This window comes from Sebastes fasciatus, chromosome 2 (genome assembly GCF_043250625.1).
Source record: "Sebastes fasciatus isolate fSebFas1 chromosome 2, fSebFas1.pri, whole genome shotgun sequence".
NCBI classification, from domain to species: Eukaryota; Metazoa; Chordata; class Actinopteri; order Perciformes; family Sebastidae; genus Sebastes; species Sebastes fasciatus.
Window position 1 is genome coordinate 3,206,359 of NC_133796.1, and position 20,183 is coordinate 3,226,541.

Below are 20,183 nucleotides of genomic sequence, written 5' to 3' on the forward strand. Positions count from 1 at the left end.
GTCCATGAATCCTCCACACTGACCTCTCGACCTCGTGTAGGTGTTGATGATCACACAGTTTTAAATCACGTGTTGACCTCCTTTCCTCCTCCTCTCCGTCCAGGCTGCGAGAGCGACTTCTGGGGTCCCCACTGCAGTAACCGCTGTCAGTGCCAGAACGGGGCCAAGTGCAACCCGATAACCGGAGCCTGCGTCTGCACCGACGGCTTCCAGGGCTGGCGCTGCGAGGAGCCCTGCGACCCCAACCTCTACGGCAAGGACTGCCTGCTGGATTGCCAGTGCCTCAACGGCGCCACCTGCCACCATCAGACCGGAGAGTGCCTCTGTGCGCCCGGATACACCGGGGCCTTGTGAGTACAGCCTGCTGGATGGGATGGGCTGTGTTGAAGGGCTTTATTTCAGATGCAGTGATTCCCAGAGTTAAAATAATGAAGTTGTAGTTATATAAGTAAGTGTTTGATGTAATACTTCATCTGTGTGATACATTATTGAGGTAGACCTAATCGAAATGTGCTGCTAAAGGTTACCTAAGATTGACGTTATGTAATTTAGAACATAAATTATACATGAGTAGGTTTTATTACATGAACAGGAAGGGTCATTTTTTTATATGAAAGAAATATACCAAAGAGTAATCTAATTTTTCTTCAAACAAAAAGTTTTAAATGTGTTAGTAATGAACTAAAACCCAACAATATGCACATTATTACAAAAACAGGACATTACAGTTTTTCTCCAGTTTGTAAAATGCACACTCCAAAAGGTGATGTGTTGTCAAAGCTCCTCGTACAGTCAACAAAATCACATCCTGGTGTCTCAAAAGAAAATATAGCAAATCGAAAAACACTCATGACAAAACAACTATGACTTGCCCCAAACTGCATGTGATTATCATAAAGAGGGCATCTTCACTCTAGCTTTAAAACTGAGCCGTCTCAGCCTGCTCTTATTGTGAGTCGCTTGAAAGGAGGCTACAGGTTGACCAATAACCAGGCTACAGTATACAGTATATGTCTGTATACTGAAACCAAAACAAACAATTCTGACTCAGTAATTGAGCCAACTTAACAGCAACAGCTTTCTCTTCATTGGGAACAAGACTGAGAATGTTTTCTATCAGTGAAAAGAGAAGAGAACAGTGTGAAATGAAGAAGAAGTGATTAAAAGTGAAAGCAGCATTAGAGCACAGGCGGCACACGGAGCAATGGAGAAAAACTGTTATGGTAAAATAGCAAAATAATATTTACCAACACTATAATTTGTTGTGCTAACTGTGACTTTCTCTTAATAAGACCCATGGATTGTTTTTATGTTGACTTTACAATACAATTTCATAGTGAACCTCTAATTCTTATTTCACCTGGACAGTTGAACCTTCTGCTCTCCTTCCTTTAGAAACATTAAGGATGCTTCACTATGAACTATGACGGCTCATTTCTATTTCTACATAAACGTTCTTCTGTCTTCCCTCCAGCTGTGAGGAGCCGTGTCCTCCGGGTAAACATGGCTCGCTGTGTGAGCAGCGCTGTCCCTGTCAGAACGGAGGAACGTGCCATCACGTCACCGGAGAGTGTTCCTGTCCCGCCGGCTGGGTGGTACGAGCTGCACGTCCACAACACGACCAGCTAATACGCACGTTTATCAGAGTTCAGCTAACAGGGAATGTTTAAAGATCCCCTCCACATGAAAACGTGTTTTTATCATGTTTATGTCCCCTAAAATGTCTCCAAATAAACCTGAAACCTCCAGCACAGAGCGGAGAGTTTCCATTAGCAGATTGAAAGTTTGGACAGCAAACGTGGTAGAGTGCAGTTTTTGGATGTAAACCAGACTCTGGAGCTTCTTTCCACTATCTACCAAATAATCCTATCAGATATTACTGTTTGTTTCACAACCACTAACACTGTTTCAGCCAAGCTAACAAGCTAACAAACAACAGAAACAAATAAAAGATGCTAACTACACTCAACATTCTGCTACGGCTGCTAGTCGCCGACTTTGGTGCACAACAGACTCCTCATCTGAGACAACAGCCCAGTCGCACGAAAAGGCGTTTGAATGACACGATAATGCGCAAGTCAAAAGCATGTAATAAGAACACCATTCTTGCTTTTGGCGGGTCATTTACTAAACGCCATGTAGTCTGTACTGACTGCAATATAAACACATCCACGTACATATGCTACACAGGTGGACGGGTTAGTTAGTGACGTTTGTGACGTCTTTTCCGCACTGATGTTACGTTGTTTCTGTACTAATTTTACTTAGGTTACGACGTCGTTGATTTGAGGCCAACCATGACGTTTTCCCTAAACCTAATTGAGCGGTTTTGTCGTTTATATACGCGTGTGATATTCACGCCTCAACAAGGCAAAATGTGACATTGACACGCTGTCGTCTGGTGGACAGGCTATTACACGCTTCTGCATGATATCAGGTCGAAGTCAAACGTGTGGCTGAATCTCTCAGATGTTTCCTCTAACAGAACATAAACCAGACGCCAAAACTATCGCTGCAGACGGCGAGCTGGGCGGGCGAGGCCAAATCCAGTATTTCTCAATGAGAGAGAAATAGTAGATGTGCTTCCAACCACTTCTCTTTTAACTTTTTATGTGTGAAAACCATGTTGAACTAAATATTATTATAGTATTTCTATACACTTTAAAACGTGTCTGGAGGGGATCTTTAAGCCCAAACCACCATGTTTGTGTTTGGAGCAGACATTTCATATTACAGTTTTTACATGTAAAAAAGAAACGTGTTTCCTCCCCAAAGATGAACTCACACCAGACTGGAATTCAGTATCATCACGGGACACTAGTATTTACTCTCGTTAGTGAAGAAGCAGTTTAATCTCCGCACTGCACCGGCTCAGACTCTGGCAAGATTTTACAAACAAACCAACCTGCTGATAGTTGCAGTTCAGGACCAGATGAAACCGTGATACCTTGATTTTGTCTGTTTCAGACTGTTTAAGACTATTTAGGTAAAGTTCTTGTACAGCTGAAGACAACATTCAACACTTCTTAGTTAATTAAAATGTATAATTTTGTCCTGAAACTCAATTTCATTAATTGACAGCGTGTTAGCACGAGTCTGTCACCTGTTTGATGAGCATGTTAACATGACGCTCGTGTCGTCTCTCTCCTCAGGGTCCGGTGTGCGCTCAGCCGTGTTCCTTCGGATCGTTCGGCATTAATTGCTCTCAGGAGTGCACGTGTCGTAACGGAGGGCTGTGCGACCACATCAGCGGTCAGTGCCAGTGCACCGCCGGCTACATCGGAGAGAGGTACGGTGTGACCACACAATTATATTAATATTTATTGGACCCCTCTGGGAAATTAGCTTGTTGCAGCTGAAAATATTAATATGATTCAGCAGGGAGGAAAAATAAATATGGACACACAGTAAAATATGTAATAAACAGAAGACACAGAAACAATGAGGCAGAAGAGTTGGTGTCAATGTAAATATGTTAGCAGGAAATACAGAGCAGGGTAAATAATGATGTATGAAATGTTACCAGCAGGCCGGATGGCTTCTTTAACCCTGAAGCATCACCAGGGAGCTTTTCTGGCTTTTTATTTAATTATTTATTTGATCATTTTGGCTGTGTTCTGTGCATACGGGATACATTTTGGCAAGAGTGTGAGGGTTTTTTAAATATGTAAATTCAACCTCAGCTCCCAAATAAGTCTATAATCCCCTGACAGACGGGTTTAAAGCTCAAAAGTAACTAAGTACATTTACTCAAGTACTGTACTTGCGTACAATTTTGAGGTACTTTCCATTTTCTGCTACTTTATACTTCTACCACGCTACATTTAAGAGGCAACTATTGTACTTTTTACTTCACTACATTGATTTTAAAGCTTTTGTTACTTCAGATTAATAAAACAAAATAGAATCAACAAATAGATGATGAGGTATTATTATAGATTAAACTACTGAGCAGTATGTAGAGTAATTAAAAAGAGCTCTGCATTTACCAGCACACATTAATGCACATGCAATAATTATAACCAGAATATTATTCTGAAATGGACCATTCTGCATCATGAGCACTTTTACTTTTCATACTTTAAGTTATTTTAATACCTAGCAAAAGGCAAAGCCTCTTGAGCAGATACGCACACCAACATGTGAATAAGGAGAGTACTGGAACTTATTTTTTTCCACTTCGAGCAGTTGATAGGGGCTAAAAACACTATACACTGTGCTACTTTTACTTAAAGGTCCCATATCGTGCTCATTTTCAAGTTCATACTTGTATTTTGTGTTTCTAATAGAACATGTTTACATGCTGTAATGTTAAAAAAAAAACGTTTTTTTCCTCATATTGTCTGCCTGAATATACCTGTATTCACCTTCTGTCTGAAACGCTCCGTTTTAGTGCATTTCAACGGAATTGCAACGGAATTGCGTTGCTAGGCAACAGTTTGGGTCCATGTTTACATCCACTGCAACCGGAAATAAACTGGGACACATTAAAATGTTTACGTTTAAAAGTTTGTAATGGTCTAAATATTGTATATTTGTGACATCACTAATGGGCAGAAATCCTGACAGCTTGTTCAAACACACAATATCTAAATACGGGCTGTGTGTATTTCTCCATATATTGAGCATTTTGATAGTTTAACAGTATTTATACAGCACTTAAACCTGCTTTATAATATAAAAGACATGAAAATCTCACTTTTTTATAATATGGCACCTTTAAGTAAAAGATCTGAGTACTTCTTCCACCACTGTATCTGTCTCGTCTCTGTCTACTGTCATTCATCAATTAAAGGTTAAATGCCCCAAAAAAGCTAATATTCAAAAGATGAACTAACCCAAACTCATTTTGAAGTCAGTCCCGGTTGACCTGAAGACGTCCCTCCTTCAACATATTATATTGGAACAGAGTCATGCAACATGATGTGAATCTCACACTGCTGCTGTGTCCTCAGAATTAGAAACAGATTGTGAACTTTGAGCCGTAGATACGATGTGGTAGAGAGTATGAAGACTTTCTGCTCGGTGTCATATGTTAATGTACTCTCTCCCACATACTAACGCTCTCTGATTGATAATGGGCTCTTTTTTGGTCTGAAAGTGGGAGATTTTAACCAGGAGCCATTTAGTTTCTCTTTTATTTCCTCCATCACCTCCGACGCTGTCTATTAGCAGGAGAAGACTACCTGCAGCTCTGTCCATCTTCCTCTCTCTCCCTCTCCATCTTTACTCTCAATTGAGCCAAATTACCTCCATTCATTTAGGCCCCAGACAGGTGAATTAGCCTACATGGAATAATTCCTAGATTGAGTTCTCCTCCAGCCCGTCCACGTTCTAATGGAATTAGCCGAGATAAGAGTCCTGAGGAAGTCGGCATGATTTAAACGTGACACAAAACAGAAATCCTCGCTGAGCCGGTTTAATTGAGCGATTTGTCTATTTCTTAATGGTTTCAACCGGCGGACGTGTCGAGAATGAAGCCGAGACGCCGGTCTAACTTTAACTTAAACAATTTCTCTATTTAATTCAGTTCCGTGTGTGCTCATTATAAAGAGCACTCAGGGCCTCGGTGTAATGTTGTAGCCTGTTGACCTTATAATGGCGTGAGTGGACGTGACGTGCAGCTACATGTCATCTGTGAGGAGGATGAAGAGCTCTCTGCCGGTGTGGGATGATACCACTCACTTTTTACTGTTGGGAGAATCATTGATCTTTCTATGAATTGTAAATGTGTGTTTAAAGGATCATCTGGACCGCAGCGATGCAATATGATGTTTACATGGAACATAGAGAAACCTTGTTACCCTAAAACTTCAATTAAAAGCCCTCTAACACAGACTGGCCAATCATAGCGTAGCATCGGCCAGCTCCGACCAGCTCCGACCAGGGTCCAACAACTATCCAGCTCTGCTGGTTAAACGTTGAATAATAGTGATACTCGTGTTCTTGTTACATAAATATAGCCATAACTCAACCTGTTCCGCGCAACGTGATTGGTTTCTTGCTTTTTTTTCGTGGCGCAAAAGCTCAGAAAAATCAACCTTTTTCCGAAAAGAAAGTATGACGCTTTTTCTTTTTATTTGTTTTTACTGCTCTGCCTGATTTGCCTTCATTAGATTAGATTAGATTTCCTTTATTGTCATTGTACAGGTACAATGGAATTGGGTTTGCAACTCCCCATCACATTAAAGACAGTCTCTAAATATAGGGTACTCTACAAAGCAACAGCTATAAGGTTAGTGACCAGTGTCGTATGCAAACTGTCTTAAAGGGCAGTAAAAAGTTAAGACGACAATCTAAAACAATATTATAAAAAATAATTAAATACATAATAAATAGATATAGTCAGTCCACATGTGCAATATCATTATACAAGTAATGCAGTTCAAAGTGCAATTATGCAGTCAAAGGTTAAAGTGCATGGTAAAATAAAGTGCATCATCTGATCAGCAGTAATGGAAAACAGAAGCAACATTAGAGTTTATCTTCCGGGTTACCGGTGTCACACTTTCACTTTTATTATAACATGTAGATCATCTTTACATTGCTTATCATATTTTTTGTTTTACTGACAGACCTCTAACTTGTACTCCAAAAACCTGGTAATAGAATTTAAACACACAAACAGTATAAACAAAAGTATAAATGACTATAAAGCACTCTATAAATGCAGTCCATGCTTTTATCCAAGGCGTTTCACAAGTTGTCCATTTCCACACCGTGGCAGTCCCTCCCATGCAAGCTGCCGGCCTGACCCTGTGATTAGTGCACAACTTGCTCTACCTGCTGAGTCACAATTTCATAGGAACATTTCTCAGTCAGACACTTTTCTTCCTCAGCTGGAGGGCTTGAAATGAGGCGGATATAATGACAGAGAACGTTAGTGATGAGTGAGAAGTGCTCCCTAAAGTAGAAATGCATGAAGATCGTAATTTTAGAGAGCATTAGTTTTAGATAAATCCAGTAAAGCTAGCCATGTTAGCATTTGAAGAAGGTCTGACATTATTTGAGACACGTCTTCAGAGGTCTACACGGGTCAGAAATGTTGGACCTGATCTGAAACAGAACCCAGGAAAACCCACCAGAACCTGACATGCATAAAGTCATGTTAAAAAAAACAATCCAGACGGGATCCAAAGATGGTCAGACCTCAACAGACCTGAGGAGAACTCCACCCGATCCAAAATACAAACAGGAACACTGGCAGCAGCATGGTGTTGCCAATAAAAGAATAGAAACACACCATTTTTCCTGCAATTCACGAAAAATAATTTAAGAGGCAACCTTTCTCATTTGACCGAGTTTGACCAGAAACACTCCAATCTAAACCAGCTAGATTTCCTCCATCATGCTCTACACCTCGTCTCACCGCTCCTCTGTTATTGTTTTTAAACCCAGGTGCCAGGAAGAATGCCCAGTTGGCACTTACGGGCCGCAGTGCGCCCACAAGTGTGACTGTCAGAACCGAGCCAAGTGCTACCACATCAACGGGGCCTGCCTGTGCAACGAGGGCTTTAAGGGCCCCAGCTGCCAGGACCGCTTCTGTCCCCCGGGCCTGTACGGACTCATCTGTGACAAATACTGCCCCTGCAAAGCTGCGAACACACTCAGGTACTGAAACCTGCTCTGCTTTTTATACACCGGTCTGAATAGAGGAAGGTTGTGACTGAATTACTGCTTCTTCAAGTGTAAACGCTCAAATGATAGATGTCTTTGCTCTTCAATGTCAAGCGTTACAGTTCTTTCTCTGATAAATCATCCATAAAACGTTCCATTTGAGATCTGTACATCATGAAACTATTACATTTTAATCTAATATCAGTCGACATACAGTACATAAAGTGTCTCTTCTCAAGACCACAGATCTAAACGTAGTGAGGATAGATACGCTGGCTTCTAATTGTTGCTGCATTTTTCCCCTAAATCTAAGAAAGGTGACATTTTGTGTCCTCGCAGTGCTTGTTTTTTTGTTTGTTCCACATGCAGATTAAAATATGAACTTTACTCTGACTACACTGACTGACCTCTGCTCTCCTCTCAGCTGCCACCCTCTGTCCGGAGAGTGCACCTGTGCAGCGGGATGGGCGGGGCTTTACTGTAACGAGACCTGTCCGGCAGGTTACTACGGCGAGGGATGCAGAGAGCTGTGCGCCTGCGCCAACGGAGCCGACTGCGACGGCATCACCGGAGCTTGTATGTGTGCTCCGGGGTTCATAGTAAGTGCACAAACACAAACACGGCCGCTGTGATTCATATCTAATTCATACTTGCCAACACCCAGAAAAATGTGAGTTTCAGAGACTTTGTTTCATTCTGGTGACTTCTGGTGAACCTTCATAAGCTATTATTCATCCACTTTTTATTTTATTTTTGCTCCTGCTTGAGTATTTCTTTCTCTTATTACTCTCCATTTCTCTCTCTTTTCACTGCATCGAGTAAAGCCCAACTTCGGGCGCTGTACGCTGTGGCGAGCGCAGCTTAAACATGAACTCAAACTGCACTGTGTCGCGAGCATAGACTGCCTATCTTAGTCATTTGGTGTAGCTCTATTGTTGAAACAGTAGGGATTATACACACAGTTCAGTTCCAGAAACAGGCTAAAAAAATACGGGAGAATTGTGAGACCGAGAGGAAACCGGGAGAGGGCGATGAAAGACGGGAGTCTGCGGGGAAAATCAGGAGGTTGGCGAGTATGATGTCATGCTGCTGAATCATTCTAATCACATCACCGCCTCAAATTAACACCAGGAGCTGCAGGTGTTTCATGAGATTGCTTTTGAATACTTGAACCATTCTGTTAATAAACATAAAGTAAACAGACCAATTAAATCAAATAGTTTCTCTTTAAGTGGTCACAAGGAGCTGCTGCTGGAGACGGTGTGCAGAGTTGAACAGGAGGCCTAATGAATCAGAGAGACAACGTCCAATTCCCATTCTGTCCCAATGTTGATGTCTCCACATTCAACCGTTCAAATTATCTTATGAAAAGTAATTTGTTATTTTTCGTGCGTTTTCCGACGAATGTCCAGAAACACAAGCGATCAGTGTGCCTGTTCAAGCCCATGTGGTGTTTAGGCAACAAAACGTTGTTATGTTTAGGAAAAGATCGTGATTTGGGTCAAAATAATTACGGAAGTAGCGTAACTTAAGTACCAAATAAATCAACGTTGACTTCTGGTTTCACACGGGACACGAACGGCGGTCTCCTGGGTCAAAGTCCGGTGTTTTTACGCCGAAAACACACCGGGCTGCGGCAAAGTAATAATTAAATTTTTCTGCGCCCGGGAGGCGTGTTCATGTGTTTCAGACAGGAAGAAATTCTTTGTAACACAGGTCAACATGTCACAGGAGTCACAGGAACTGGTTACTGATTGGCTGCAGGTAACGGCCGCCGCAGCTCTCCAGACTTTCTAGACATTGCATGGCACACTTTGCCGCTGCTCTGGTGTGTTTTTGGCGTTAAAAACACCAGACTTTCACCCAGGAGACCGTTGTTCGAGTCCCGTGTGAAACCAGAAGTCATCGTTGATTTATTAGTCACGTAACTTCCGTACTTCCCCAGATGTTTTAACAGGACAGAGTGACGTAGTATACAGAAAGAGCGACTAAGTCTGCGTAGGGAGAATACTATAAAGCGCTATATAAATCTAATATATTATTATTATTATTATTACGTCGCCTGTCCTGGATCACCATTACGTGGATAACAAACAAATTGGTTACGTGAGTTATGTACAGATTATAGTGCAATACTTTTTCATGGTACAGCTACGAACAATAGATGAGAACAGCCTGAGCAGGAATATTCAGCTTCAATGGCTAGAAATCAAATTTAAGACAGTTTTATAAATCTTTTTTATTCCCAAGTAAATTAAAACAATATTCAGACAAATAAAAAATATATTGTTGAGTCTCCTCCACACCTGTAAATCTGCTCTACATCCCTCAATGAACAGTGAAACAACAGCTGGTAGCTAAATCACTGCATGTGTAAATGAGCTTCACTGAAATCCTGCTGGAGTTTAGTGTCTTTGTCCTGGTCCCTGATTCAGAGGCGGCTCTGTCCGGCCAACATGTGAACATAATGTGTGCAGGTGCAGATAGAACATGTTCTACAACATGCTGAGGTTAATTTATCAGGTGCTGTTGACTCTGCAGGTTTAGTCGGAGCGTTACAGTATACAGGGCTTGTAAAGGAGAAAGGCTACTGCAGGTGCAAAACCCCGTGATATAGGTCAACCTGAAGGAGGAGGAGAGGGCAGGGTTGTGTATGTAAGCAGGAATAAGAGTGGATTCACTTTATCTAGATCTCCGTGTGTTTGTGAGTTTGGGTTTAGCTATCATTGTGAGACCAACTCGATGCGTCAGGACATTTACACTTTAGTCCACGTTTGTAACATCCTCCAAGGAGGTTGTTTTTAGTCCTTTTCACCTTTTCAGTCAGCATAAACTTGCTTTGATTACTTCTAAAGTAATTACTTATTATTGTTTTCCTTATGTGTATTTGCACTGTATAAGTTGAAAACGTCCAAAATAAACTAAAACTAAACCATTTTCTCCTATAAAAGAATCATTTAAGTCAAACAAGCTGCAACTTTTGAAGTGTTTTAAAGAATTTGATGCTTTATTTGCTTCATTAGCTAAATGCTTCTCTGTCCTCAGTTTGTTTTTAATCTTCCAACTTCTGTATTACGTTGCTCCCTTATTTCTATTGTGCATTGAGCTCAACAGTAAATGCCCACTTTTTGAACAGCTCCGATTCTGGAAGTGAATATTGGAACATTAATTTACTCCATTGACGTTTCAAAAAATCCTGATATAAAGTGTTTTAAGCACGGAGCCAAGCCATCCAGCCATGAGAGGAATTGTGACCATAAAACATTTGATTCAGAGAAAATAATAATAATTGGAAAACGGAAAAAAAAGGTATACAGAAATTATTTTAAGAGTGAAGGAACTACTCATCCCATGAACCATTGCGAATGCCGACCAGCCGCCTCTGGAAAACTTCAAAAAACATTTAAACTAACTGCTGCATACCTTATCTCTCACCTCAAATGTTTTCAGAAACACGTTTCGGTGAACTTTTTTTGTGATATAAGAGAAAGTTTCCAAACAAGCTAAAAGAATGTATATGGATGAGAAGTGAAAGTCAATTGTTTGTTCCATTTCAACATCAGCGTCCAGCAGCAGAGCTACGCTTCTGCCATTTTCGACTGAAAGCAACTACCAGACACCAGTAAAACGTCCACCTAAAAAGTGCCTTACAAAAGTAAAAAAAAAAATCGATTCTATTGTCTTATTCAACCAGAATGACCTGTGTTGAACAATAAAATAATAAATATAATAAGCGTTTTCAGTCCAAAATGGCGGCAGTGGTTTCATCTCTTTGCTTCTATACTCTTAGACGGAGCAGCACGTAGGAGCACGTACCCTCACTAGCCTTTCACGGGTGTGGTAAACATTTCCATCGTAACAGCGAGCTCCACCAATCAGAGACGTCGCTGTAACACTTAGGATTGTGGGTAGTGTAGTACTTCTCCATGGCATCGTGAATAAAACATGTTTTTCTTTAAAACACTTCTACAGAAACATATACCATCAGTTCACAGTCTCACAGCTCGTAGTAAGTCTACTTTGGACGGTTACGACATTATGGCTGATAATCAAAATCATTCAGAATATAAATGGGATTATCACTTCTGGAACTTCACTGTTGAGATCTATTGCAATTATTATGATTCAGTGTTTTTTAGTTTGCATGCTGACTTTTCAATTGTTGCCACATTTTCAGTGTGAACACTCAACATAACCACAGTAAGGATTAGTGTTCTGTTGTTTAGGTTAAAAACTTGAGTTAAAAGCAGAATCAGGATTAAAGGTAAATGTTAGATTTATTGGAGGCAACTTCAGATAATAGCGTTGGATAGCTTCAGGCCAGGCTCGTGTTCATATTGGAGTAACATGTAGCTGTGTGTGTGGTTTGTGACTGGTGTGTGCAGCAGTAACTGGAGAGACTCTGCGGCCCGCCGGCCCTCCCGGTGCGTTGACTGATCTCACAGTGACTGAGCGGAGAGCGGAGATGAGACACCTTAGGAGCACAGAGATGACAGGGACTTTGATAATTGGACTGAGAACATCAGGGATTTTTTCAGCAGATGAAAGCGAGACGAGCGCCGCCGATGAATGTCCGTTTGGTTCGTAGCAGCTGAATTCAGATAGATGTGTTGCTCTCCGCCGAGCGTTGTTGGTTTTAAAGGGAATTGATGCTGTGCTGGTAACTCGCTGTTTGCTACCTCTTATGTGTCACTGCGTGGACGAGAAACTCGGCTTTAAACAGAATTTCTACGTGGTATTGTCACCGCTCTGGACAGTTTCGATCGATATCTGCAAACACGAGGAACGCTGAGCCAGAGTTTGAAATCTACAGTTCTGATGTGTCATGTCATGAGGAAGTGTTGGATTCAGGGGAAAGTGAAGAATCACAGAAAGTTTTCCTCCAAACTATTTACAGTTATTTTCCGTCTCTAAACCGCTCTGATGCTGTAACAGTTTGTATTTGCTTCTAGATTAATTAATAGGGATGCACCGATACCACTTTTTTTTTCAGACCGAGTACAAGTACAAGTACTTACATTTGGGTACTCTCCGATACCGAGTACCGATACGAGTACTTCTCTGTGCCTAAAGACCCTCGTTAACAGCCAGCTGGAGGGTGTGAGCGACACACGGCAGGCTGGGGAGTCCCGCATACGAGGCGGTGTGCCGCGACCGGCTCTAGGTCGGCTTGGAAAGGCTCGGGGCGAAGGTGCTTCCCGGGGCCGTGGGCATAGTGCTCATCCTCTCTCCCGCCGGGGTGGGACGGGGCCCCCTGCTCCCGGTGCGACTGTCGACCGGGCGAACTGTCCTCAGTGCGCCCCAACTGCGTCGTGCCAACAGGGCGGGGCTCGGCCCACGTAAAAGGCACCAGGGGTCTGCGGCGATGTCTGCAACCCAGCCGACTCGTCTTGAAACACGGACCAAGGAGTCACCAAGCAAAACCCTGTGGCACAATGAAAGTGAGGGCTGGCGTGCGCCGGCTGAGATGGGAGCGCACCACGGGCCCGTCTTGCTCGCACTGTCGGAGAGGTGGAGAGTGAGTGGTATCGGTGCCGTTGTATCGGAGCCGTTTTGTGAGTACGAGTACATGAGCACAGTATCGGTGCATCCCTAGAATTCATTGTTTAAAGGTTCCCTTTGGCGTTTTTCACCTCTAGTAGCGCCATGGAGCAGTTCCCGATTGATTCATGCACATTCACGCTGGTGACGTGATACACGGTCCTACCAATAGTGTCACAGTATTCCACTGATGCACCAAGAAATGCAGCAATGTGCCAGCAGAGGCAGTGAAGAAGAAGAAGACTGCGAGCTAGTGAACATTTATGTAAACAATGCAGGATTTAAAATGCTTTTTTGGGGGGGGGTTTTTGGTTCCACTCACCGGCGGAGTGTTCCTCTATCGGCGCATTTCCACCAGATCCAGTGACGGAAGGCGTCTCAACACTTTCCATTGTTGGAGAGGGTCTGTATTTACATAAAGTTGCGATTTTTCAACTTTGAGCCCGTCCAGCGTGACGCGTCCAGCTCACTAAACTTGGCCCAGGCTGTCAAACTAGGCGATCTAGTTCTAAAATGAAACCAGATTCAGCAGAGGCATGGACTATTTGTCGCTTAAAATGTTTTGAAAAGTAGATTTTGGTGGATTGATTAGACGGAATAACTCGCCGCCATGTTGTTTCCTGTTTGAAAACCAGGGACCAATCAGGTGCTCTCAATGATAAGGTACATGCATGGCCAGCTGAGAGGAGCAGCGCGTCCTCTAGTGTCCTCGCCGGACCTGGTGGACATATAGCGCTGGATTTAACATTATAGACATGACCACTGACTATTAGTGGAACAACTGAGCCACAAACTCACAGACTGACTGTACACGGTCCAGACATACACTCTGTCTTGTTTTTTGAGCTGTGATGTAGAAAGATGGACCCAAACACAGGACACGGACTCAGAGCAGATTCAGGTGAAGTTGTTGATGGTTTATTGTTAGACCAGAGGGAACGGAGGAGTGGAGAGGAGATGATGGCTGGCTGAGGCAGAGGGCAGCGGGCAACGGGGGGGTGATGGTGGTGGTGGAAGACAGACTTGGCAGGACGGGTGGATGAGGGTGAGTGGCGTGGGCAGGCTGAAGTGGCTGGAGGGTTAGCTGGCAGACAGGCAGGCAGATGATCTGGAGACACAGAGAGGAGACGGAAACAACACGGAAATAGCTCGCTGAATTAAAGCTGCAGCGGGTAGAAATGGAGCAAAAACTATAATTTATAAAACGTCACTATATCCTCACAGTAGTACATGAGACAGGTAATCTTAAAAAAATCATGTGCGTCTGTGTCCTCCGGTGCTCCTAACGGCATCTACAAGATTTCACAGACCGGAGGAAAACAACCAATCAGAGCTGATCTGAGGTCTGCCGTCCGGCTGCGGTCTCTGAGCAGCTGTCAATCACTCGTGAACTCCGACCAAACGGTCAAACTAGGCAGCGCTGATCAAATATGAATCAATATTATGTTACGTTAATGCCTATTTCTCTCCTCAGATGTTTTCAGAAACATACTGTAGTGCACGGTTTAGATCTATGTTGAGATCAGTTGAAATCAATATGTTGCGTCTGTATGGTGAGCCTGCATGCTTCTAGATAACTCAATTAAATTGATTTATTTACTTCTATAGTCCTATGAATGTGCTTTTGTTTTTCACTCATCGGATTGTAGCTGTAATGCTTTTGTAGATTTATTTATAAAATAATAAAATAACCAACAAAGTATCTGAGCCACGTATTTGACAGGATGTCCTCGTTAACCGAGCGCGACCTCTGATAAACTCCAACACCACTGGAAAGACGTGATATAGAAGATGGCTGGACACGAGGAAGAAGAACTCCAACACGCTGGCAGGCGTTTGCTGTTGGCTTTGACTGGAAACGCGTCACACTGGCTGACGGCCGGCTCGACCGCAACGTTACCGCGATATGATAACGTTTCCTGTCCGTGACAGAGTTAGCGTGCAGCTTTAGCTCTGCTCTGTCTAGCTCTGCTTTTCCTGTCAATGTGTGAAACCCAAAGTGTTTCCATCCTTTACTGGATGTGTAGTGTTTACCACGCTGGATTTAACATGTGAGGGTGCAGGTCGTATCCACGCTGACCCTCCAACGGTTTCTAATTTCAGCTCGCTGTGGTTTGTTTTGGTTGACAGATACGGAACTAATATGACGTCACGTTACTCAGACTACAACAATAAAAGCGGTAACTTCCTTCTACCTCCACAGAGACTCAAATTAAGCAAATATATCGATTAAAAAATGGATTTCAAAATCATAAAAGTAGTTTTTTGTAACCTTTATCTAACCAGCAACCCTCTGCTCCACACTCACACTGTTACCCGTTCACATCTGGAAGCTGTGTGTGTGTATTGAGAGGGTTAACAGCCTGCTGGCCTCATAACACGTTCCTCAGATCCACAGAAGAGCCTGTAATTAATGTGATTTACCCCCCAAAGTGATTAAATTAATCCTGTTTCAGTCCAGTTTTAAAGAAGAAAACTAACCTGTTTATTTATTTATTGTCTCTTATCTTGGATTTGAGATAAGAACAATAAAAACAACCGGCTGATAAAGCTCCACTCGACATCTGGGAATTCATAATTGCATGATAAATATCAGGAGCCATTGATCCAACGTGTATTTATTATTCCGAGGTCTCCTGTTTGAACTCCTACTCCCCCTGGGAAGTCCTGATGATTTTCCTTATTGGGCCCGCACACGTTATTTATTAAAGGCTTTTTTTTTTAGTCCTTAATTCACCAACTTTTTAATAAGGCTTCTCTCTTCTCCTGTCTTTGCACATTTGGCTGGCTTTGTGAATATTAGATTAATAGCAATTTAAAGGCAGCAGGTTGGAAGCAGGCAGCTTTAATTAGCACAGTTTATATGTTGAAGGTCCTGATCAATGCGACGGCGTGCTGGAGGTTTCGGGTTTATGTGGAGCTCGTTTCACGGCGAGAGAATAAGGTTAGACGTCCTGCTAATGCCAAGCTGTCTTCTGACCGTGTCCTCCATTGATTGGACAAGCACAGACACCGTGTTTCTCTGCAGGGACGCCATCAGCGATGATCGTCTCTCACCTCTATAATGCATGCGCTTGTTTGCTGCATCTCCGCCACCGACATCAAATTTAAAGCAGTCGTGGGCTTATAATGAATTTAAAGACGAACCCCCGAAACAAGACCCGCTTCCCTGCAGCCGAGCCGCAGGAGGTGGGAGAGAAGAACTCGCTGTCAGTCACGTTATTTCTAAAACTTCAAACCCTGTGCACACAGTCACAACAACAGAGCGGGCCGTCTCATGAAGAATACAAGAAGCCCAGACAGTGAACGAGGGCTGCAGTCATCATGAAACGCCTCTTTGGAGTGTGATGAACGGAGGGCAGAGAGAGAGAGAGAGCTCAACATGCTGCAAATAAAGAAAACACATCTTTACATTTACATTCATTTATTTATGTAGCACGCTGACGGGTGTAAGGTTTCACATCTATGAAATATGACACAATGCACTGTGTGATTGTTAGTAGAAAGTAGGACTTTTTTTATTTTAATGTGGAGTTTTTGAGGAATTTATTTAAAGCATAGATATCAGACAGTCAAATAAGATGCCGGAGGGTGAATGTGGTGCTCTGTGTACTGAGTTCAGATACAGACCTGCTGCTTTTACAACAGTAGCATGTTCATCAATTTTGAGTGTCCCAGAGAAAGGTCCAGTGTGTATCATTGTATTTGCATAGTATTACGGGCAGTAGAGACCGATGCTCCATTATTGAGGCCAATATTGATATTTGTGAATTTAACCTCTTACCATTCCGCCCTCTCTTTTAGAGCGGTAGAGGTGGGAGACAGGAGGTCTTTAGGGGGAGATAGCAGGTCAACAGTAGATGTCACATAGAAGTGGTGTTCATCATCTGAAAGCTGAGAACCTGGAGATTAATTTAAGATGCAGCTTCAATGTGTCAAGGTGTTCTAGTCATTAAATTAATTCATCATTAAAATAAATTGTGAAAGTGTCTGAGAGTGAAGAACATGATGATAGAAGTCTGTGATGTCCAATCAATTTTGGGGTAATAAATGAAAGTAGAAAAAGTACTTTAAAAATGTAATGAGGATATTGAGGAACTCCATTTCCATCAGTTTCACTTTGTCCGTTGTGTCCGTTGTGTTCAGGGTGACGACTGCTCCATCAGCTGTCCCGCCGGCCTCTACGGGATCAACTGCACCTCGTCGTGCTCCTGCCACAACGAGATCAACTGCTCGCACATCGACGGCGCCTGTTTCTGCAGAGAAGGTTCAGTGATCCTCCATCGCACTGTTACAGATCACTCATTTACCAATCTTACAGCTTTTAACTCAATGACCAAAGAAACAAAAACACAGTACATCATACAACAGTAGTGGAAGAAGTACTCAGATTATTTACTTAAGTAAAAGTAGCAATAAAAGTGTAAAAAACATACAAGTACAAGTCCTGCATGCTGAGTCTTAAATGAAACCATCTGAGAAGTTTAGAAGAGAAATGTCTCTTTGGTGGAACTGCTACCATCTCAGAGACATCAGAAACGTGATAAGGAGACTCAAATACACTGCTTTTTTGTGTGAGGTGACTAGACAAAAATGTTGGGAACTATAGTTTAATAAAGTAACCAGTAACTTTATCTGTTAGGTAAAAGCAGCGGAATAAAAAGTACAATATTAGTTTCTGACGTGTAGTCTCGTAGAAAGTATAAGTAACTCAAATTTTACTTAAAATAATACTGAGTAAATGTACTTTGTTACTTTCCACCACTGGTTTCTAACCTTAAGTTCCTAACTGAGTGAAATGGGCTGAACAAGAAGTGCTCCTCACTACCTCTGAAAGAAGAGTTACTACTACTACGGTAAATACAGAGAGCTCAGATTTACTATAAAATCACAGGTGTAGCACACTAACGATTACATAGATGATTGTCAAAGTCTGAACAGAGCTTTCTGAACAAGTCGGCCTGAAGCAGTCACGCTACAGACTCCAGAGTTTCTCTCTCTAGAAATAATTTTTTTAAAAATGTCTACCATGTTTTCACTGAAGAGAAGGGGATGACTAAATGTGATTTCAGTCGGACTTTAAATGTCATATATTAGTTTGTTGTATTACCTATTTGGCGTGAAATCAGATATAAACAAACTAAGTACAGTACATTTTAAATCAGCTGATCGATTGTATAAGTGTTAACACAGGATTTTATTTAGGTGTAACAGCACTGGTAGTATATTTACTTAAGTACTGTACTTAACTACAAATTCAAGGTACTTGTACTTTACTTGAGTTTTTCCATTTTGTGCCACTTTTTCCCTCTACTCCACAAGTCAGAGGGAAATATTGATGTGTTATCCACTAAGAAATCCAAAGAGCACAGAAATGTGATTTGTTTTACAGTTCTTTGTCCGATTTCCACTTTGTGTTGTCTGGCAGGACTTCTCAGCTATTTTTGCTTTTGGTGAATTTTAATATCATTTTGTTTTTCTCCGCTTCTCTAAACTCACCTGTGAAACTCCTGACTGTCCAGAAAGTGTAGAAGAGCCCACCTTAACGATGTGCAAAACTTGTTCTTATTTCGTATTATGTTCTCCACTTCACTTGCTTAATATCTCTCAATATCAGCATCCTTAAATATTTATGCACCGCTGAACCTCGTGGGGAATATGGGTAATTAAAGTGGAGAGACATCTGAGGCAGAGCACGGGGCCAGGGGCCTGAGAGCTGGAACAAGTGGGTGTCTGTCTTCACCCTGCGAACCCCAATTTCCTTTTCCTTTCTCTCAGAGCCACGGAGAGGGGGAAACGTACCGGGGAGAAGTTCAGACTGGTTAAAAGACGTTATTGAACATGAGATGCTCGTAGAGCAAACATCTGATCCACTTCAGTGTACTGTTAGGACTACGTGTTATTCCTAAAGAGGCTTGAGGAGGCGGGGGGTCCGGCTGGTCGGCATATCAAAAGGATGTTCGACACATTTTTTGTGTTAAAGAAATTACACTGAAGGAAGGAGGGGAAATCAGGACACGCACTAACGCACGCACTTGTTTATTTATAATTCTAAGTATCAATGTTTCAGCACACGTTGGCGTCTTTCGGATAAAAGCCAGTAAAAAGTGAAATGAGATAAATACTGTATTAGACAAGTGTTTAAAGACATGTGTAATTCATAGCGGAGAAACGCCTCCAACATCAACATGTCCACAGACTTTATTAGAAAGCAGACAGTCGAGAGATGACAGAAAAATGGGGAGAGAGAGAGACGAGGATTGATATGTAACAAACGTCCGTGACCGGATGTGAACCATAGACGTTGATTGGCGCCTAAAACCCCCGAGGCCACCAGGCTGCTCCAGTGCGTCCACGTTTTAAAAACCATCAAGAACAAAATAGAAACACAAAGAGCAAAAATCATAAAAAAAGAAAACAATCTGGAGAATCACATTCAAATAAAGCCGGAAGATAACAAACTAATATAAATATACTGTAACATTAACTTGACTGCAATAACTATGGAGGAAAATATAAAGCCAAAATAAAAAAGAAATGATTAAAGAAATAAATGACTTGATAAATAAATAAATGTAAATTTAAATAATATTAAAAATTAATTTTGACATTAATTAATGGATAAAATGTGAGGAAATAAATAAGGGTTGAAATGCAAAGGGAAAATTATGCAGAAAAAAATAAATAGATAATGAAATGCATGAATACATTAATAAATACATACATTTAAAAATAAATAAAAAAATAAATGCAAAAAATAAATAAATATTTTTAAAATGTAATGAAAATAAATAAATAATAGGGGAAATTAAATAGAAGAGTAAACAAATAAGGGAATTAATACAAAGATAAATAAATAAAGGAGCAAATTAAAACAGAAATATTAATTTATGTCAAATTTTATCAATTAATTAATGCCTACCTTTATGTTTAATATTAATTTTGCAACACTTAATGACATTTATTTATTTATTTATTAATTTTTTTTTTTTTATTTTGTCAGGTTCCGTCCTCAATAAATAACT

General features: G+C 41.6%; 1 protein-coding gene across 3 annotated transcripts in view; it reads left to right on the top strand.

Moving 5' to 3' along the window:
* The window catches only part of LOC141782119 (multiple epidermal growth factor-like domains protein 11), a 156,109-nt gene that overhangs the window by 100,893 nt on the left and 35,033 nt on the right, over positions 1-20,183 (top strand). For all 3 annotated transcript variants that reach the window (XM_074658180.1, XM_074658162.1, XM_074658170.1), the window contains exons 7-12: positions 104-350; positions 1,475-1,595; positions 3,153-3,289; positions 7,399-7,611; positions 8,042-8,216; positions 17,305-17,425. In XM_074658180.1, coding sequence (XP_074514281.1) covers positions 104-350; positions 1,475-1,595; positions 3,153-3,289; positions 7,399-7,611; positions 8,042-8,216; positions 17,305-17,425 — 1,014 coding nt within the window. The remainder of the gene's footprint in view (positions 1-103; positions 351-1,474; positions 1,596-3,152; positions 3,290-7,398; positions 7,612-8,041; positions 8,217-17,304; positions 17,426-20,183) is intronic.